General features: G+C 39.6%; 1 protein-coding gene and 1 long non-coding RNA gene across 2 annotated transcripts in view; one reads left to right on the top strand and one right to left on the bottom strand.

Annotated features, from left to right (window-relative positions):
* Positions 1-22,492, top strand: part of LOC128653520 (uncharacterized) — a 112,085-nt gene that overhangs the window by 79,141 nt on the left and 10,452 nt on the right. The gene's annotated exons all lie outside the window — the stretch shown is intronic.
* The window catches only part of FSCN2 (fascin actin-bundling protein 2, retinal), a 74,652-nt gene continuing 59,737 nt past the window's right edge, over positions 7,578-22,492 (bottom strand). Inside the window, exons 3-5 of the mRNA XM_053706833.1 lie at positions 10,460-10,581; positions 10,187-10,354; positions 7,578-7,922 (exon numbers count right to left, since the gene is read on the bottom strand). Of these exons, the coding sequence (XP_053562808.1) occupies positions 7,717-7,922; positions 10,187-10,354; positions 10,460-10,581 (496 nt within the window). The 3' untranslated portion in view covers positions 7,578-7,716. The remainder of the gene's footprint in view (positions 7,923-10,186; positions 10,355-10,459; positions 10,582-22,492) is intronic.

Below are 22,492 nucleotides of genomic sequence, written 5' to 3'. Positions count from 1 at the left end.
TTGAGTTAGATGACCCATACATTAATATTTTTTTTTTCTAAAAACTACCAAATTACTTTAAAATCTTGCAACGTTTTTGGAAAATAGAATGAGAAAATTTGTAAAACCAGATAAAATTGGAAGCAACACTTTACACCAGTCGAATTCTTTATGCTTTGCAGCTCAGTTTACATTAGCCATGTAATTTAAGCCTTAGGGCTCCGTATATGAAGCTGTGGTTGCAGTAAGACCACTGCTTCCCTACCAGGGTGGTTGACAACCGCTGCTCATGCTTAATTGGTAGTGTGAGAACAGGGGTGGGAAAACACAAGAGTTTCTGTGCAATATCAACATCCAATAGATACTGTATCATGGACAGACAGGTTCCCTTTCTGGAAGCATTGTTCGTCTGCTGCTTCTTAGAGTAAATGTAAATTTTGATGCCTGGTTTTAAATAATTCGATTAAAAGCAGGGGCACTTTAATTCATCAAAATGTACATTTCACTTGTGTTGTGAAAATACTTACCTTTTAATCTTGACAGTTGCTGCATCGCTTTCTCCGCCAGTAGCAAAGCCTCTTCCTGGGTCTAAAATGAGGAATCCGGCTTCCTCCAATCACGGCGTTGAATCAGACACTGATTCCCCCGGGAGGGAAGCCATAATTGGAGGATTACGATCCGTCATTTCTGGCGTAGGAAGAGGCTTGCAACGACCGGGGGAAACTGGAGCGGCTGTCAAGATTTAAAGGTAAGTGTTTTCACAACATGTAAATTTTGATGAATTAAAGTGCCCCTGTTTTTAGTCAAATTTTTAAAAACCAGGCACTTTATCATCAAAATTTACATTCACTTTAAAAGGTTATGTTACCCAAGAAATGAATCACTAAAAGTGATACTGCATATCTATAAAAAGCTGACTAGAAAGTATCACATGAACATCCCTATGTAAAAAAAAAAAGAAGATATTTATGCCTAAAATTTCCTCAGTAGCTAACTCCCATTGTAAAATCACTTTAAACATCATATCAGAATACTTGTCTCGGGACTCACATAGGAACATGCATCTAACATGTTGAGACACAGTCACTTTTTCTTTCTAATGGTTATGAGAGTCCACAACCTTACTCTTGGGAATTACTTCATCTGGCCACCAGGAGGAGGCAAAGACACCCAAACCAGTCCTCCTACTTCCCTCTCTCTCCTGGTAGTTCTTTGTCTCATCAAGGAGAAGGTAAGGTTAGAAGAAGTGCAATATCTCATGTTTGACGCATCATTCAGTCATCCAGTCAGCCGCAGGCCAGGAACTTCGGATAGAGGCGGAAGAGAAGGAGAATAGCAGAGGACGCTGCTGCCGGATATGGTTCCTACCTTGTTGAAAGAGATTCTCCTACCTTCGGTGCGCATAGGTACACCTCTGACGGCTGCCGCATACTGAGAACCTTTTGGTGGGGTGAGTGTGTCCTGCATAAGTCCCGGTTACCGGAGTTGGTATGTCTATTGTTTCTATAGGGGTTTACCACATCTCACTTTGTGCTTCTAGGGCTAAAGCCACAGATACCTTTCCAGTCCCTTCACTGGTTTCAAAGATTATTATTAGCGAAAGGGACAAGCTTGGAGTACCTTTCACTTCTTCCCCTGCTTTCATGAAGGTTTTTTCTATTCCTTCAGCAAATTTAGAGCTGTGAGGGGCTATCCCTAAAGTGGATTGTATAATCTCCACTCTAGCTAGGAGAACGACTATTCCACTGGAAGACAGTGCATCTTTTAAAAATCATATGGACAGAAAGCTGGAGGGCTTTCTCAGAAAAGCCTTCTTGCAAATAAGAGTCCTTTGTTGGAAAGCTTTTTCTTCAATCAAGACTTCTCCTCAAACCAAAAGGCTCAAAAACTTGTCCCTTACTGTATTGACAAGAAAGGCCTTATGGCTGAAATCTTGGTCTGCTGACATGGTGTCCAAAAAAAAAAGACTGTTACAGGTGGTAAAGAAGCATTTCTTCCTCAGGATAACAAATCTAAAGGAAAGAACAGACCGGGTAACCGGTTTTGCTCCTTTCACTCCTCAAGAGATCACAGCTCCTCTTCCTCTCAGGAGTAAGAATCCTCCAAGCCTTCCTGAAAACCAGGATCATCTTGGGCCAAAAATAAACAGAGCAAGAAATTTAATTGCAGTTCTAAATCTACATGAATGTGTGGCCTCCAAACTAGACTCTGTTCTGTTAGGGGGCAGATTGAGTCTTTTCCAGAGGTACTGGTCTCATTCTGTTCAGGACCCCTGATTTCTAAATATTATTTCCCAGGGTTACAGAATAGGATTTTGATCAAGTCTTCCTTGAGAACGATTCCTTCAATGTGTCCAGAATCTGGAAAAGATGGGAGTAATTCTTCCTGTTCCTTTCTCAGAACAGGGTCAGGGTTTTTACTCCTTCCTCTTCATTGTCCCAAAGAAAGAAGGAAATTTCAAACCCATTCTGGACTTAAAAATTCCACCCTTAATTCAACAGGGTCAATTTATGTCCACCATAGACCTCAAGGATGCATACCTTTATATTCCTATCCGCAGGGATCTTCATCAGTTTCTAAGGTTTGACTTCCTCAACAAACACTATCAGTTTGTTGCCCTGTCATTTGGTCTGGCCACAGCTCCTCACAAATGTGTTGGAAGCATTGTTGGCTGTAATCAGAGCTCATGGCATATCAGTTTCTCCTTATCTTGATGACATCCTAATCCAAGCCCCTTCTCTGTCTCTAGTGAGGTCTCACACTTAAATCCTTTCTTCAGTATCATGGTTGGAGGATATTTGTTCCAAAGAGCTTTTTAACTCCAGCTTCCAAGGTGTCTTTTTTGTGTGTGTGTGTGTGGGGGGGGGGGGGGGGGGGGGGGATTCATTATAGACTACATGTCTAAAAAAGCATGTTCTCTTCTTCAACGTTCTGCTTCTCCTACTGTATCTCAGTGCATGGAGTTAGTGGGACTAATGGTAGCAGTGTCAGATGCATTTTTGTTTGCCTGCCTTCCCTTATGTGTTCTCCAACTGTCTATGCTCAATCAGTGTACAAATAATTATCTGCAATTGGATCAGCAGATTGTGCTGGGCTTGTCAGTAAGAAAATCTTTATCATGGTGGATGGAAGATCCATCTTTGAACATTAGGGCATCCTTTCTTCGGCCTATATGGGCTATTGTGACAACATATGCAAGTCTTTTGGGTTGGAGTGCCGTCTGTGAGTTTTGGAGAGCGCAAGGAGTTTTGTCCTCTAAGGAGGTGAGTTTGCCAATAAACATCATGTAGCCCTGAGCAATTCTTTGTGCTATTCAGTCATGGGGGCCGATTTATCAATGTCTGGCTACAGCGGATCATGTCCGCCAGATATCGCTGAATGCCAACAGCATACGCTGTCGGCATTTAACATTGCACAAGCAGTTTTGGTGAACTGCTTGTGCATTGCCACCCCTGCAGATTTGTGGACAATCAGCCACTAGCAGGGAGTGTCAATCAACCCGATCGTACACGATCGGGCGGATTGATGTCCGCAGCCTCAGAGCAGACGGACGAGTTAAGAAGCTGTGGTCTTCTTAATTCCTGATTCCAGCAAGCCTGAAGGCTTGTGCGGAATTAGAAGCATTGGGGCCGGTTGACCACTTGGTAAATTGGCCCCATGGCCTCTTCTCAAGGAGCAAAAGTAAATACATTTTTAGTCAGACAATGTTACAGCTGTGGCACAAGGAGGATCTTGTAGTCCTCTGGCTATGCAGGGAAGATCCCCAGATTTTGGCAGCACAGAATCATTGTGCTCTGTCAGCTATTCACATTCCAGGAGGGAAGAATTGGGAAGTGGACTACCACTGTCGCCAGTCTGTTCACTCAGGAGAGCGGTCTCTCCATCAGAAGCTTTTTTCGATCAATTAATTTCAAAGTAGGGTCTGCCAGATATTGATCTTATGGCTTCTTACTTGACTCACAAACCTACAATGCACTGTGCCAGATCTAGGGATTCAAAGACACAAATGAAAGATGCCTTAGTATGCAAATGGAATTTTCACCTAGCCTATCTGTTCACTCCATTTGTTCTTCTTCCAAGAGTTATTGCTTGAATCAAGCAAGTGTCTGCCTCAGTCATGGCCTTGTTGAGCCTGGTATGCAGACTTGGTTCAGATGTTCAGTTTTCATCCTTGGCTCCTTCCTCAGAGCCAAGATCTCTTTTATCAAGGCCCTCTTTTCCATCCCAATATCAAATCTTTAAATTTGACGACGTGGAGGTTGAAGCCTAATTCTGAAATATAGAGGCTTCTTAGATTCTAGAAAACCTATTACCCAAAGGATTTACCACAAGATTGGGATGGTATACTTTGAATAGTGTTCTTTCAAAGTTTTTTCCTGGCATTCCTTTAGGATCCCTAGGATTCTTAAGTTTCTTCAAGATGGCCTTGACAAGGGATTGTCTGCTAGTTCATTGAAACGCCAAATTTCAGTGTTATTTGTTCTTTTTCATAAGAAATTAGCTAAACTTCTAGATGTCCAAACCATCGTTAAAGCTTTTGTGAGAATTAGGCCAGTTGTTAGACCTATTTCTCCTCCATGAAATTTAAATTTGGTAGTATCAGTTCTACAAGGTCCTTCTTTTGAACCTATGTACAATATAGATATTAAATTGTTATCTTGGAAAGTTAATTTTCTTTTAGCTATATCTTCAGCTAGAAGAGTTTATTTGATTTATCTTGTGAATACCCTTTTCTTGTTTTTTCACAAGACTGTTCTTCCTACCAAATAAAAATTTCTTCCTAAGGTTGTTTCTTCTGAAAATGTCCGGTGCCTTCTAACTCTAAAGAATGGCTTCTTCATAACCTTGATGTTGTTAGAGCATTAAAGTTTTATGTTCAAGCTACTAGAGATTTCAGTTTTTATTAATTATAATTATTAATTATTATGGTTCTTGTAAGAGTCAAAAGGCTGCCGCATTAGCTTTAGCTTCCTGGCTCAAACAGGTAATTCACAAAGCTTATTTGGTGGCAATAAAGTCTCCCCCATAGTGTATCACAGCTCATTCTATTAGATCATTTGCCACTTCATGGGCCTTCAAGAATGATGTATCAATGGAACAGATTTGCAAAGCTACGACATGGTCCTCTCTACATACATTTTCCAAACTTTACCGTATTGATGTTTTTGCTTCTTCTGAAGCTTTGGATGTGTTTTTTTTTGGCATGAAAGTCCCTAAGTGTCCGGCATAGAACTGCCTTATTATTTGTCTCACCTAGTCTTTGTTGTGGACAAACGTCAAGGCTCTGTGGAAAGTTTATGATTACCTGATAAATTATTTTCTTTCAGAATGATGAGAGTTCACAGGCCCTCACCATTTTATTTGTTTTGGCTGCAGTATTTTATTTGCTCCTCTACAGACCCTGCTTTTGTCTTTTATTCCCATCTGTCTCCTTTTCTCTGCTCAGCTATACGTTAAGCTGAGTAGTGCTGTGAGTTGGAAGGCATTAAAAGCTCTTGTTGTTAGGGTTATTTGCCTTCTCTTAGTGGTGGGAATCGTATCCCACACATCAAGGCCTGTGGACTCTCATCATCCTGAAAGAAAATAATTTATCAGGTAATCATTCATTTTGTTTTGTTTTTTTCATAGATATTTAAGTGATATTTTATAGTCAGCTTTTTACAGATGTGCTGCATCATTTTCACGTGATCTAGCGTATAGGCAAAACATCCCTTTTAATGGTGCCCTTAGTGTGCAAATAATTTGGCACTAGTGCAGAAGGGAGGTGCAATAGAGAGAAGCTATTTGAACTTACCTTTAATAAATTTTCACCATAGTATTCCTTGTAACAGTATTAAAGTCATATCAGTAAATAGTAAATCAAGTAATTCATTTTTATTATAAATGGGTTGCTTAGCAGTGTACTATAGCTTGTCATTGTACTGATATAAGTAGCTGGAATCAGTCATTTTCCAACACAAAGTTATTTATTATCATAACATATGCCATAGCAAAATAGCAAAAATGTATTGTTCTTGTTAACAAAAAATTAAAGAAATAAATTTCCATGGGGTATGTTAATTGTACATTCACACATTCCAAAATGTATCCGCACTCAGCGAGGTGGCTGTTTTGCACAGGCACCAATTCTAATGCTGTTCAGTATATTATATCTTGCCCTTCTGTTAGTGATTTCTTTTTTATCTCAAAATCCTGGTGTATTTTTGAACATTTGTCTTGAATTATTGAAACCAGGTGCTAAAATTGTATGACTGCTGATTTGCCAGCCACCGGGTTTGCTCTAACCTTCCTATGTTCCTGAATGGGAAAATTATGGTCACATTTTTTTCCCCTCTATTTGAAAGACTTTTAAATTCTTTTGTCACTCCATAGACAGCTATACTTTTTCCTTTTTTTTTAATGACTTTTTCTGTTTGATAGTTTTTCACTTGCTGAAACAAAGCCTCTTTGTACATAGAAGATTTTAATACACATTTTGTTGCTGGAAGAAACTTTAAATATCATCCTTCTTTTCCCTAGATGTCTATATTTAGGGAGCACATCTCCCATTTGCTCTCATGTACAAGAAGATTTACTTTGGAAGCCTTAAGCTATCCATTAACTCCTATGGTGTTTTTTTTGTATTCCAGATTTGGTAGCAGAAAAATCAGCTAAACTCCCTAACCCAACTGTTCCGACTTAAATTTCAATAAATATATATTTTATTGAATGTATAAATGAATGCACCAGCACCTCATTTAAAAACTGTAAAAAAAAATGAATATTAATATTAGTAATAAAAGCACCCAACCCATCTGGATGGGGCACGTCTACACATAGCAGACCCTATCCATCAATGAAGAAGTTAAGTTAATACCAAAAGCTGTGCAGTTTTAGAAGCTATATATCCTATACCAAGGTCCCTATTAACTTCTTCATGCAAGTGCATTTCTAGAAACTGATTATTAGACTATAATGTCATTTACTTAATACAATTACATTTTGAAGATCCTGAGGACCAGCCCTAAAATGTGCGCACTACTACAGATCCTACACATGGAGGAATTCTTGTTTGTACAGTAATGCCAAGAACAAAAGTTTATAAAGTATATATAAGGAAATACTAATGTGATGCATAGATAGATCCAGGAAACTAAAACAGGCGTTTGTAGAAAATCATTATATTAAACTAACAAGGATCAGAGCAGAAATCTATGTATGTGTGCGTGTGTGTGTATATATATATATTTATATATATATATATATATATATGTTAAGGGGGGGGTAAAGCCCAATGTACTGTAATTCCCCCATCTACACTATTTTTTTGCCTCAGCCTGGGGGGTTGAAGGGGGTGCCCGCCAATCCTCTGGCAAGTTAACCTTGGCGAATAAGGTTTACCAGGGGGCTTCACCCCCCTTGAACCCCCCAGGCGGAGGCAAAAAAGATAGTGCATATGGGGGAATTACAGTGCATCGTATATATGTTTGATGCGGTGACTTGATGTAGCGCATGCACTCTGAGGGGATTTATGATCTTACATTGGGCTTTACCCGAAGCCGCTTTTACCCAGGTAATCCTAGGATTACCCAATATCTGACTTTACCCATAACATATATATACACACACATACTGAGGTCTAATGATCACTGCTTCTTACAACTTCTCTCCCTATCATACTCTCTCCTTTTGTTAACCATTCTCCCAAAAGCAACTTTTCTAGTATTCTCTAAATCTAAGTGACACACTGTATGTGCCTCAGTACTCCCAGAGAGTGGCCGTTTTCACAGAGTCTGCATCTGCTTTCAAAGTGCCAGCTTGGTCACCCCGGAGGTATTTGCCATTCTTGCCCTTGATTGCTATGCGGTTGTGTTCTCGGAATTCGAAGAAAAAATCCTCAGACATGTCTCCATCACTGCAGATGGTGCCATTGCTGGAGATGTACCAGAACTTACCACCCGTGCCTGTGAACAGAAATGCAAAATGGTAAACAGAAACTTCAGCTTTATTGCAGATTATTTATAGATTTGACTAAATTTACTACATTTTTCTACCGACTGCAGTTGGTTTAATCTCCAAAGACGTGGCATATTAGGCATGAGAATTATACATTGACCTTGTCTGTCAAGTCTGTTGTGTCCTCTTACACTTATAATAAGATGGATTCTGTTTTTATAAACACCTTGCAGCCTGACGCCATGTTTTCAATTTCTTGGTTTTGACATACGAAGTGTTCAAATTCATTTGTGTGTTATGTGCCTATCTAGGCTTTTAGCTTCCAGTCTTATGCATTTATACAAAGATAATTGTTTCCTAACTTCATTAAAATGTTAAAATATTAAATAAATAACGCATATTAAAAGGCAAGGAAGTACGCATGCTATTTAAAGGGACATTAAACACTAAATACATGCTAGATAGAATGATGCATTCAAAGAAAAGATTAGTCCATGACTAACATGTAGATGTATTTTTTAAAGTTTCATTAGTTGTTTAAAAAGTGACAAAATAAGTGTAAAGTTTTAGTGTCTATAAAACACTGGGAGCTGCCATGTTGTAACTTGTGTTACCTTCTCTGCTGTGGCCAATTAGGGACAGTTATACATAGGTCACTAGAGTGTGCAGCCAATGGTTGTGCTGGATTTAACAGTGTTCTGCACTTCAATTTCTAACAGGAGCTGAAAAGCTCACAATTTCAGAATGGAATTACAGGCAAAGAGGACAAAATAAATAATGAAAGTATATTGCAGAGCTGTTTTATATATACAATTTATCATTTTATATTACCATCTCAAAGTGTTTAATGTCCCTTTAAGTTTGCAATGTCTTTTTTGACATTTAACCCTCAATGCCAATCAGGACCTGCCCAGAGATTGTTAACACACACCAGCATACTCCTAACTTTTTTTTAATGTGCTTTTAACTATAAAATATTTACAAATAAAATAACTGGATCTGCATTTTGTTGTGTTGCAATTCAGTATTCAACATTATAAAGTTTTAAATACACAAAATAGGCAAAGGGTTAATTGTATCTAGACATCTCAACAACCTGCATATAAAGAAAAAAGTGATCATCAATAACAATATAGTTTTGAATCATTTTCAGCCTTCATGATATTTATTTTTTTAATTCAGTGTTGGCTTGCAATAATGCCCTCTTCTCATAGGTAGCTGTGTATTTAGCCAATCTAAATGGAAAAAAAAATCAGATGTTCCAAAATGATCATTCATTTTTGTTGGGCATCTTTATCAGTAGCTGTGCTATGGGGGTGCTAAGCATTCTTGGTCATTATTGGAGCACCCAATTCTCAGAAGTTCTCAACAGCCCTAAAATTTGCAAGTCATTCCCTTTTACATGTCACATGTTTCACCAAGAACATGGAAAACAACAAACTAGAGGAACAGGTATATATAAATAAGAAAAGCAATAATGAGTTGTAGAGAATGATGAGAACTCCAGCAATACTTCCCTTCACCCTTGATATGCAGCTTTATGTCAGGCTTTGATGGTAGCCCTCTCCCCAATTGCTAAGATTTAGATACTTCCCTGATCCTAACAAGTTCATACACAAGTAGTGAAATGTTACTTTTTAGATTCTTTTCCTAAAAGAATTTGTGTTCTAATTTGAACATTCCTTTAAGGATTTCACAGCTAGACGTCACCACCTCACTTGCAAAACACCATTTGTTAAACCACTCTATCTCCCCATAGCATGTAGAATTACACTGAATCTAACGCACACTGTCCAAACTATCATTTCCAAAAAGCCAACATTTCAGGTATTATTTTTAAATACTCTATTATCAGCCTCTAATCTTCCCAAGGTGATTATACATAGGGGCCTATTTATGATGTTGCGAGCGGGCATGATCCGATATAGCAGATCATGTCCGCTGCACATCGATAAATGCTGACAGCATATGCTCTCGGCATTTATCATTGCACCAGCAGTTCTTGTAAACTGCTGGTGCAATACCGTCCCCTGCAGATTCGTGGCCAATCGGCCGCTAGCTGGGGGTGTCAATCAACCTGATCGTATTCGATTTCTGACGATTTCTGTCTGCCGCCTCAGAGCAGGCGGACAGGTTATGGAGCAGTGCGGAAACACGGGGCTTGATAAATATGCCCCATAGAGTTAAATGTTAGACTGAATTCTAGCCAGTGTATTGTAAAGTTTGTCTTGCACATAAAAATGTCATATGTGTCATGTAAACCATTTCTAACCTTTTATTTGATAGGCTCCATTGTTAAATATGATTTGGAAAACATCATAGGATGATCGATTTGCATCCAGTGTGTTGGATGTTTTATGGTAGCACACAAAGCCTAGGTCTCCTCGCAGGACCAGTATAGGTCGATTAATGAGCTTCAGTGTAAATTCTTCATCTTCACCTGTGGAATGAGAGGAAACACAATTTACTATCCATTGTTACTAAATATTAACCATCTTATCTGCATCTAAAGTCTCATTAAATGACATCTGAGGCTAAAACTCACCAACTGAGTCACTCACAGCTGCCAGCTGCCCGTTTTTCTTCGTACATATATATTTTCCATTACTGGCTTTGAGTGCAACTTTCCTGCCACGCCATTCAATTTCAAACATGGTGTTGGCAGAACTGGAACAGACATGGGAAGAATGTATATTAAAATCTCAACTCGTTTTTGTCTCATGTTTTGGAAAACTCGGCTTATTTCATCATGAAACTTTCTTTTAAATCATATATTTGTTATTTAATCATGCTATAATATACCCTGTCATAAAACTATATTTTGTAAACTTAGACATAATGCCAATAACTATCATAACTATATCTATGGACTATTTCATTTCCTTAAATAACTTTAATACAAAAACACTCTGTGCAGTCATTCTTTGTCAGGGTCTCTTTCTCTAATGTTCTTAAATGCCACTAGAACACAGTAGATTAGCATAATCAATAAATGCATAACAAAAAGACAATGCAAAAGAACTTAGTCTGAATTTCAGATTAGTAGATCTCTTTCTGACAAATGTAAAACTTAGTTTAATTTTACTTCCCATTGCATCATGTGACAGCCAGCAGCCAATCATTCAATGCATATACATATATTAAGTGAATTCTTGCACATGCTCAGTAGGAGCTGTTACCTCAGAAAGTGCATATAAACAGATTGCACATTTAGATAATGGATGTGAATTGGAAAGTTGCTTAAAATGTTGTGCGCTATCTGAATCATGAAAGTTATGATAAGGACAGTAAAAAAAAAAAAGTAATACTTGTGCCAACTATAGCATTTTATGCCAGAACTTGAATAATGCTTAAAGGGACAGTCTACACCTTAGTCATCTTAAAGTTTTACTTTAGATTAAGCTGCAAATATCCTCCTGCACCCTTTCTATATCATGCATCTATAACAGTAAAATTACTATTGCTTCTGGTCACTATGAAATGGCTGCAAAACCCCGCCCACTGATGACACCACGATCTGGGCTGCATCTATGCACTCTGCGGAATAGCATTGACAGTCTGTTAAATCCAATTAGTGAGTCTTTTGTAAATAGTGAAGCCTTTAATGGAGCCCAGATTGTGATGGCATCAGTGGGCAGAGCTTTGTAGCCAATTTATTTATTTATAAAATATTTTACCAGGAAGGATACATTAAGATTTCTCTCGTTTTCAAGTATGTCAAGTGATCAGAATCAATAGTCATTTCAAAATAACTTTCTTACTATTTTTGCTGCATTATATAGAAAAGGTGCAGGAAGATATTTGCAGCCTAATCTAAAGTAAGACTTTAAATTACTAAGGTGTAGACTGTCCCTTTAATAATACATTCAAGCTAAATGGAGGCACATGACAACACGATGGATTATTAGCTTCTGCCTATGGTAGCAGTAGGACTAAACTGTAGCTTTTTCCACTTCTTCTGTATCAGTTTTTATCATGCAACAGATAAGTCTTGTCAAAGTGATAGAACGTATTGAAGAATTCCAGAACCATGACAAACTTAGCTGTGTACCCTTTTGTGCAACAAACAGCCAATCTAAGAGTCAAGTTCCACTCTGTAGGAAGAGATTTATTGGAAAATAGAAATCCGGTTTTCTTTTATTTATGACATCAAGTATCAGACATAACTTCTTGATGACCGTATGAAACTTTAATCCAAATGCAGAAAATGATGGATGGAAAGAATTACATGCTAAACTTTAACTGCAATTTGTAAATAAAACTTTAAACATTTACTCATTTTTTTTATTGTGAAGAAATAGCTTGTTTTGAGCATGAATTGAATTTTACTTTATTGTTTTTGGGATATGAAACACTATAATATAAAATGAATAATTATGCATAGTCAAAAAAACTTTGCTGTATACTTTATTTTGCCATCTCTTCCTGTAATTTAACTTTGAAGATGTAGGGTTTTCCAGTTTTGAGAAGTGGAAGTGCACAATGCAGACTTCACAAGCTTAGCCATGATATATATATCCTATAATATAAAAGGCCAAGTGTGTTTGTCCGAAGCTGTCATGTGCAGTAGAGCCTGAGCGAGGACAAACACACCTCGCCTTCAACAGACTGACCTGGCATCTGGGGCTGAGCGGGCGTGATGCGGGGGGGCGGGCATGATGCGGGGGGGGGCGGGCATGATGCGGGGGGGGGGCGGTGTGACGTGAGTGGGGCCGGGTAGATGTGAGAGAGAGCTCAAAAGAGGGGGGATAGAGAGAGCAAAAGAGGGGGGGGGATAGAGAGAGCAAAAGAGGGGGGATAGAGAGAGCAAAAGAGAGGGAGAGAGACAGCAAAAGAAAGGGGGAGGGAGAGCAAAAGAAAGGGGAGAGAGAGAGCAAAAGAGGGGAGATAGAGAGCACAAAGGAGAGGGGGATAAAGGGGAGGGAGAGCAAAAGAGAGGGAGAGAGTGCAAAAGAGGGGAGGGAGAGCAAAAGAGGGGGGGGAAGAGAGGGGGGAGAGAGAGAGCAAAAGAGAGGAGAGAGAGTGTCAGAGTGCCAGGAATCAGACTGAGACGAGAAGTGCAAAAATAATCACACCTTTATTCATCGCAAAAAATAATAAAAAGTCCACAAAACAAATAACAAGCCAGGAATCAAAACCAGAGCTGGTAGTCAGACGAGCCAAGTCAGGAGCCAAAGCGAATAGTCTGACAAGCCGAGTCAGGAGCCAAAGCGAGTAGTCAGACTAGCCGGAATCAGGAACAAGGAGAACAGTAGAGTCAGGAACAAGCCAGGGATCAGGAACCAGGAGAGATGTCAGACAGCCAGGTAATACACAAGAGCTCTCACAAACAGGTCTGAAACAACTCAAGGGCAAAGCATACTGAACAGAGGCCCTTTAAATAATAAGTGATTACATCACAATTCTGAGACTGCATCCTGTCTCACACTGATGATGAAAACCAGTCTGGCCATAAAAGGAAGTGCAGGAAATGAGCAGCATCACACAGTATGCACCAGAGTCAGCAAGAGAGGTGAGTAAAATGGCTGCCAGCAGCACATGGCAAACAAAGGAGGGCAAAAACTCTGACAGAGAGCAAAAGAGAGGGGAGAGAGAGAGAGCAAAAGAGAGGGGGAGAGAGAGAGCAAAAGAGAGGTGAGAGGGAGAGAGCGCAAAAGAGAGGCGGAGAGAGAGAGCAAAAGAGGGGAGAGAAAGAGCAAAAGAGAGGGGGAGAGAGAGAGCATAAGAGAGGGAGGAGAGAGACAGCAAAAGAGAGGGGGGAAGAGAGCAAAATAAAGGGGAGAGAGAGAGCAAAAGAGGGGGGAAAGAGAGAGCAAAAGAGAGTGGGAGAAAGAGAGTAAAAGAGAGGGGGAGATAGAGAGCAAAAGAGAGGGGGTAGATAGAGAGCAAAAGAGAGGGGGTAGATAGAGAGCAAAAGTGAGGGGGGAGAGAGAGAGCAAAAGAGAGGGGGGAGAGAGAGAGCAAAAGAGGGGGGATAGAGAGAGCAAAAGAGGGGGGATAGAGAGCAAAAGAGGGGGGATAGAGAGAGAAAAAGAGAGGGAGAGAGACAGCAAAAGAAAGGGGGGAGAGAACAAAAGAAAGGGGGAGAGAGTACAAAAGAGGGGGGATAGAGTGAGAGCAAAATGGAGAGAGAGAGCAAAAGAGAGGGGGCAGAGAGAGCAAATAGAGGGGGGATAGAGAGAGAGCAAGGGGTGGAACCACTGTACTGCAAAAAATGGCCCGTGGCTTTAGGACTAGTATATATATAATTGGCATCAGCAAAGAGGATAAAATAGCATACTATTACATACATAATTTTATTTAATTGTTTTTGGGATATGAAACACTATAATATAAAATGCATAATTATGCATAGTCAAAAAAACTTTGCTGTATACTTTATTTTGCCATCTCTTTCTGTAATTTAACTTTGAAGATTTAGGGTTTTCCAGTTTTGAGAAGTGGAAGTGCACAATGCAGATTTCACAAGCTTAGCCCTGATATATATATATATATATATCCTATCATATAAAAGGCAAAGTGTGTTTGTCTGAAGCTGTCATGCACAGTAGAGACTGCGCGAGGACAAACACACCTGGCCTTCAACAGACTGATCTGGCATCTGGGGCCGAGGGGGCGTGACAGGGCAGGGGTGGGCGTGATGCGGGTGGGGCTGGGTGTGACGTGGGTGGGGCCGGGAGGATGTGAGAGAGAGCTCAAAAGAGGGGGGATAGAGAGAGAGCAAAAGAGTGGGAGATAGAGAGAGCAAAAGAGGGGGGATAGAGAGAGCAAAAGAGAGGGGAGAGAGAGAGCAAAAGAGAGGGGGAGAGCAAAAGAGAGGGGGAGAGTGCAAAAGAGAGGGCAGAGGGAGAGAGCACAAAAGAGAGGGGGGAAAGAGAGGGGGAGAGAGAGAGCAAAAGAGAGGGGAGAGAAAGAGCAAAAGAGAGGGGGTAGAGAGAGCAAAAGAGGGGGGATAGAGAGAGCAAAAGAGAGGGAGAGAGACAGCAAAAGAAAGGAGGGAGGGAAAGCAAAGAAAGGGGAGCAAGAGAGAGCAAAAGAGGGAAGATAGAGAGAGCAAAAGAGAGGAAGAGAGACAGCAAAATAGAGGGGGAGAAAGGGGAGAGAGAGAGCAAAAGAGAGGGGAGAGAGATCAAAAGAGAGGGGGAGAGTGCAAAACAGGGGAGAGAGAGCAAAAGAGAGGGGGGAAAAGAGAGGGGGAGAGAGCAAAGGAGAGGGAAGAGTGAGAGAGCAAAAGAGAGGGGAGAGAGAGAGCAAAAGAGAGGGGGAGAGCAAGAGCAAAAGAGAGGGAGAGAGCGCAAAAGAGAGGGGGGAAAGAGAGGGGGAGAGAGAGAGAGCAAAAGAGAGGGGAGAGAAAGAGCAAAAGAGAGGGGAGAGAGAGAGCATAAGAGAGTGGGGAGAGAGAGAGCAAAAGAGAGGGGGAGAGGGAGCAAAAGAAAGGGGAGAGAGAGAGCAAAATACGGGGGATAGAGAGAGCAAAAGAGAGGGGGAGAGAGAGAGCAAAAGAGAGGTGCCAGAGAGAGCAAAAGAGAGGGGGGATAGAGAGAGAGAGCAATGGGTGGAACCGCTGTACTGCAAAAAATGGCCCGTGCACACGGGCTTTAGGACTAGTATATATATATAATTGGCATCAGCAAAGAAGATAAAATAGCATTCTGCAAAACAGTTTAACTTTTTGCTAAGAAATTACAGTAACAATTCCATAATGGCTCTTCCAAATACAGCTAGTGGAAGGGGAAAGAGAAAATTTTAAGCAAACAAGGTAGTTTGTGTAATAAGAATGCTTTCTACTCTTTTTTGATTTATTTTTTAATTGAGATAATAAAGAAGGAATACAAGTGTTGTGACTAGTACTTTTGTCTATTAATAGCTTAAGGATATTGCTTACTTTAAAATCCTCCTTATCCTGATTGAATGAAGTCCAGATAAAAAACTTAGTTGTGAAACCCTTTTAGCCCGAGACAGTGATTACTAGATGAATCATTGCAAGTAACAGATATAAAATGACTAAAGGGGAGGTCTATGTAGCAGGTAATTGGTCCAGATGGACAACGGTTGTTAAAAAACTCACTCTGTATATTTTGGTCTGTACAGTCAGTATCTATTGGAAAAAAAGTATCTCTGATATACGGGATTTATGGTCATTTGTTAAGAGCGCTCTGTCAGATCTGTCTAGAAAATGTGGAATTGTTTCCATAAATCAAAGACCAATGTTGAGCTCTAAAAGTGATGGTCTCAATAAACATGCTGTCTGCTCCAGACTTGTTGAATCACGTGTGTGAATTGATTGTGATTGATAACGTTTGGGAATCTTAAAAATTCTCCTGCAGGTTTTACTTTGAATTATGACTGATGATGGGTGAAATATCCAAAAGTGCACACACTATATATTGGGGTAGATTTATTAAATGTTATGCAGACATGATTCGCAATAGCGAATCATGTCTGCTCAACATCACTAAATGCAGACAGCATTTGCTGTCTGCATTTATCATTGCACAAGCATTTCTGGTGAAAAGTTTGCGCAATGCTGCTCACTGGCGGCCAATCAGCCGCTAGCAGGGGCTGTCCATCATCCCAATCGGATCAGGATGATTTCAATCCGCCACCTAAAAGGTGCTTCTTAACTTCTGTTTCAGGCGAGCCTTAAACGATGGGCCTCCGAAGCAGCATCCGCTGCTTAATAAATGGAGCTTATTATCTTTTAATTCACAAAATTGTAATTCTATCTAATAACAAAATAAAACCATGGTGTCACACCAATTTCAAAGGGCTTCCAAAAACCAAAACAATTGGGAACCATTGGTGTAGTGAAAATATCCAGCGAGGGTTTACTGACATTAATCAGATACATTAAAAGTATCACACAAAATATCACTCACATCTCCCCTTTCATGTTTTGTTTTTTTATTTTCACTTTTGTCTGACTTGTTATTGCAGTGCGTCATTTTAGCACACATTTTGTTGTGTATAAATTTCATGTAACTTAGTAGAGGACTAAGAAGTTCCAGTAAACTTATTTATTTTCTCAAATGTGCGTAACTGTAATTTCTTTAGCAGGTCTGGTGTATTCTCCCTTTTTTTCCCCTGACAATCTTGCTGTTTTATATCTCAAACTAAAAAGTGGCAACATTGCGTCAAAATACACAAAACACTTATTACCTTCATAGAAAAACACATGCATGCCAAAATAGAGAAATTTGTAACATACAATAGCTGAAAACAGGGTAATCTGATTTGTATTGTCTGCTTGTCACTGCTTCCTGCTAACTTCACTCACCCCAGCCAAGTTTTTCTTTCCATTCAGTTCAGTTTCTACAGGAAGTATCTAGCAACTCGCGGGGACAGTGCCTTTTTAGATAATGCTCTGTGATCAGGCCCTGTAAGTGATGGCGTGGTTTATAACTTGTGACCTGGCAAAGCTTTGATCATCAGTCCCTTGATCTATCTTGCTAAAATGTCTTGAATCTGTATCCTTTATCATCTCCCTTTATTCATCTCCATGGTATTCCAGAAAAAAAATAGTCTCTAACAATGGTTTAGTTTATCTTGACCTTCTTAAAGGGGAATCTGTAAAATATTAGGCACTACTGTTTGTCTTTCCTTTAGTTACCAAACTCAGTCCAATGGCCTACAGAAAAGGATAAAGGAAGTGTACCTTTGTACCTATTTGAATGCTCAACACTTGGCTAAATTACTTCTTCTTGCAGAGCTGACTAGAAACAGTTTATGGCATTCCTCTTAAAATGCTCCCTATTTATGGCTGCCCTGGGATATTAGCCTAATGTGTCCACTCAAGTCAGTGTTCCTGCTCCTTATTATTAAGCTAATGCTTTGGCCGTACAATACCGTGAGATCCAGTCAGTACTTCTTTCTTCTACCCGCCAGTATAGACTTTGCAATTTCTTGTTCATTGGAAAGGATATTTTGTACCAGACAGATCCTGGATTTCCTAATAGAGATATTCACACCCCATCCTTGATATCATAATTCCATGCAAGGCCTCTTGAGTGGGCTCCTGCAATGTCTGCTGCTTCCTTTTCCAACCACACATTTTTGTGTAACTTTTTGCCATGTTGCCTTATTTTCACCTGCCTTTACCATTTCACATCATTTTCACATCATTGTAGTTTAACTACATTGTTTGCTGTGCTATTTGCTTTGAATAGTGACTCAGCTATCTTATCCTTGCCCGTGTATTGTTAATCTTTTTTAAGCTATTGGATACATTTTGGGATTGATCTCTATATCTGACCTTGGCTTTGATTCTTGACCTAGATACTTGTATACCTCTGGCTGCTTATATCTATTTCTGACCTTTGAATATTGCGGTTTCTAGCCTGTCTCATCCCCTTGGTGCCTTGCTGAGTCGAGATTGAACTTTGTTACACAATCTGGGCCTTTATTTGACATTGATTTTGTGCTTTGCCCCTAGAACTGTGCTTACTTATTCTGTTACTGGCACCTGATCTGTTCCTGTCAGGGTGCCAGGAATCAGACTGAGACGAGAAGTGCAAAAATAATCACACTTTTATTAATAGCTAAAAATAATAAAAAAAAGTCCACAAGTCCAATAGCAAGCCAGGAGTCAAAACCAGAGCTGGTAGTCAGACGAGCCGAGTCAGGAGCCAAAGCGAATAGTCAGATGAGCCGGAATCAGGAACAAGGAAAACAGCAGAGTCAGGAACAAGCCTGGGATCAGGGACCAGGAAGGACATTAGTCGGTCAGGTAATACACAGGAACTCTCACAAACAGGTCTGAGACAACGCAAAGGCAAATCATACTGAACAGAGGCCCTTTAAATAATAAGTGATGACATCACAATTCTGAGACTGCATCCTGTTTCACATGCATGATGCACACCAGTCTGGCCATAAAAGGAAGTGTAGGAAATGAGCAGCATCCCCCACAATGCACCATAGTCAGGAAGAGAGGTGAGTAAAATGGCTGCCAGCAGATGGCAAACAACAGGGAAAAAACCCTGACAGTTCCTGACCTCACTTATTTCAGTGTGCTTCATTTCTACTGTAAGCCTACTTCCTAGTACTCAGGTATACTCTTTTACTTGCTATACCTACTGCTTCATGACAGTCAATGTCCATATTTCACCCTGAACCCTAGGTCAGTCCTCTACTCATCCTGCCTATCTGGCTTGACACTATCTTTGTGTAGATAGTAATTCCATATGACTCTTGTTTTTTTGTAGAGAACACAGCAGATGAATATAAATTTGTGACTTTTGTAGAATTCTCAACTTATGAGTGATTTCCTGGAAACCCTCCATCCAACCCCCAACCTCCCAGCATCATCAACTGAGAAAGTCCTATTTCCAAATGTCCACACCTAGAATATGTATAACAAAAACACTGTTCTCTGACCAATAATCTATGATCGCTTATTCTCTTGTTGCAGAATTACATGATGGTATTGTGCAGCTAGATATAAATATCATTTAGTGTATGGCTCTGAACCCTGGAATAATTTGGTGCTGCCTCTAACTAACAAATTGATTGGAAATGAGCTCACTTCTTTGACCAACTGTATCACAAAACATTACCCATATGTCTATATGTACTGTAATTTTTACTTATATAACCAAGATAAAAAGTGTAGTTATGATTTCTCAGCAACATTTTTTCACTTTGCTAGACAGAAGGAGGGTCCAATTGGGTGGACTTTGCTAACAAACCTGTTGTAGTTAGCATAGGTCATATGACTACAAAATACTACTTGAATACTTGACAAAAGTTTAAAAGAGGAAAGACTTCTGGAGACTTGCTTGCATGTAAAAACAATCTTATCAGTATGGACCTACTAAATTGATTAAAAATGTAACATTAAAATTACATTAAACAAACTATATGTATCATGCATGTAAAAGAGTTTTAGTTAAATGTGTTAATCATATTAATTTGATTGGATAAAAAAATAACAGGAAGAGCATGATTTTAAACAACTAGTCTATTAGATAGAAGCCCATAAACTACTTATTAACCCCTAAACTGAGGCCCTCCCGCATCGCAAACACTATAATAAAAATATTAACCCCTAATCTGCCGCTCCAGACATCGCCGCCACTATAATAAATTTATTAACCCCTAAACCGCCGCACTCCCGCATCGCAAACACTAGTTAAATATTATTAACCCCTAATCTCCTGCCCCAACATCGCCGCCAACTACCTTCATTTATTAACCCCTAATCTCCCGCCCCCAAGTCTTCACCCAGACGGCATCTTCTATCTTCATCCTTCCGACGCAGAGCGGCTCCATCTTCAAGACATCCGGCGCGGAGCATCCTCTTCAATCGACAGCTTCTTCTACAATGAAGGTTCCTTTAAATCACCAATCAGCCAATAGGATTGAGCTCGGATTCTATTGGCTGTTCTAATCAGGATTTTTTCAACCTTAATTCCGATTGGCTGATAGAATTCTACTTGGATGAAGACTTCTCCCGGCTTCGTTGAGAACTTCTTGCCGCTTGGATGAAGACTTCTCTCGGCTTTGTTGAGGATGGATGTCCGGTCTTCAAAACTGTAAGTGGATCTTCGGGGGTTAGTGTTAGGATTTTTTAAGGGTGTATTGGGTGGGTTTTATATTTAGATTAGGGGTTTGGGCTGCAATAGAGCTAAATGCCCTTTTAAAGGCAATCCCCATCTAAATGCCCTTTTCAGGGCAATGGGGAGCTTAGGTTTTTTTAGTTAGGATTTTATTTGGGGGGTTGGTTGTGTGGGTGGTGGGTTCTACTGTTGGGGTGGTTGTTTGTATTTTTTTTTGACAGGTAAAAGAGCTGATTTCTTTGGGGCAATGCCCCGCAAAAGGCCTTTTTAAGGGCTATTGGTAGTTTAGTTTAGGCTAGGGTTTTTTTTTATTTTGGGTGGGCTTTTTTTATTTTGATAGGGCTATTAGATTAGGTGTAATTAGTTTAAATATCTTGTAATTTGTTTTTTATTTTATGTAATTTAGTGTTTGTTTTGTTTTGTAATTTAGCTAATTGTATTGAATTTAGTTAATTGTATTTAATTTAGGGAATTTATTTAATTGTAGGGTTAGGTTAGGTGTTAGTGTAAGACAGGTTAGGTTTTATTTTACAGGTCAATTTGTATTTATTTTAGCTAGGTAGTTATTAAATAGTTAATAACTATTTAGTAACTATTCTACCTAGTTAAAATAAATATAAACTTGCCTGTAAAATAAAAATAAACCCTAAGCTAGATACAATGTAACTATTAGTTATATTGTAGTTAGCTTAGGGTTTATTTTACAGGTAAGTATTTAGTTTTAAATAGGCATTATTTAGTTATTAATAGTAAGTTTTATTTAGATTTTAAGTTAGGGGGGTTAGGGTTAGACTTAGATTTAGGGGTTAATAACTTTAGTATAGTGGCGGTGACAATGGGGGCGGCAGATTAGGGGTTAATAAATATAGGTAAGTGGCGGCGATGTTAGGGGCGGAAGATTAGGGGTTAATAATATTTAACTAGTGTTTGCGATGCAGGAGTGCGGCGGTTTTGGAGTTAATATGTTTATTATAGTGGCGGCGATATCCGGAGCGGCAGATTAATGGTTAATAAGTATAATGTAGGTGTTGGCAATGTCGGGGGCGACAGATTAGGGGTTAGTGTAAGATTAGGGTTGTTTAGACTCAGGGTTCGTGTTAGGTGTAAACATAAAATGTGTTTCCCCATAGGAATCAATGGGGCTGCGTTACGGAGCTTTACGCTGATTTTTTGAAGGTGTTAGACTTTTTCTCAGCTGGCTCTGCCCCATTGATGTTTATGGGAAAATCATGCACGAGCACGTGCAACCAGCTCACCGCTGACTTAAGCAGCGCTGGTATTGGAGTGCGGTATGGAGCACAATTTTGCTCTACGCTCACTTCTTTTAATTCTGCGTTTGTAAAAACTTGTAATACCAGCGCTGTAGGAAAGTGAGCGGTGACAATAACGTGCAAGTTAGCACCGCACAGCTCATAACGCAAAACTCGTAATCTAGCCATGTGTTTGGCTTATCAATATTCTGAATAAATGCTTTCAAAGCCAGTCTCTGAAATGGATGAAGAAATAACACATATGGACGAAAGAGGAAGACAAACAGTAGACATTATTTTGGCTACATACAGAACACTCTAATAATTCCATCTTGTATGATACCCACATGTTGAAGCACATGAAAGGGATGCAGCATAGCTGTAAAAAGCTGACTAGAAAATATCCTCTGAACATCTCTATGTAAAAATGAAGATATTTTACCTCATATTTTCAAAGTATTCACACCCCACTGTAAAGAAATTTTAAGCAGCCAGTCAGGATGCTTGTCCCAGGACTTCATAGGGTGTGTGCATCTGGCATGTGCAGGCACAGTCATGCTATTTTACTATTCTAAGAAATCTCATGAGATATTAGAGAAAGCTCATGAGATCACAGCAAAGGCAAAGCATTACTTCAGTACTGCTGATTGGCTATTGTTTTAGGTAGAGGGGGTCAACTTGCAGCTGGACAGAAGCTGAAGTATAACTGTTTACACAACACTCACTTTGGTGAGCTGGACAAATTTTGAGGTAAAATATCTTCCTTTTTTA

The sequence above is a fragment of the Bombina bombina genome, chromosome 1, assembly GCF_027579735.1.
Source record: "Bombina bombina isolate aBomBom1 chromosome 1, aBomBom1.pri, whole genome shotgun sequence".
In the NCBI taxonomy this organism is placed as follows: domain Eukaryota; kingdom Metazoa; phylum Chordata; class Amphibia; order Anura; family Bombinatoridae; genus Bombina; species Bombina bombina.
The sequence above is the reverse complement of the archived record's forward strand: the minus strand, read 5'-3'. Positions and strand labels throughout refer to the sequence as shown.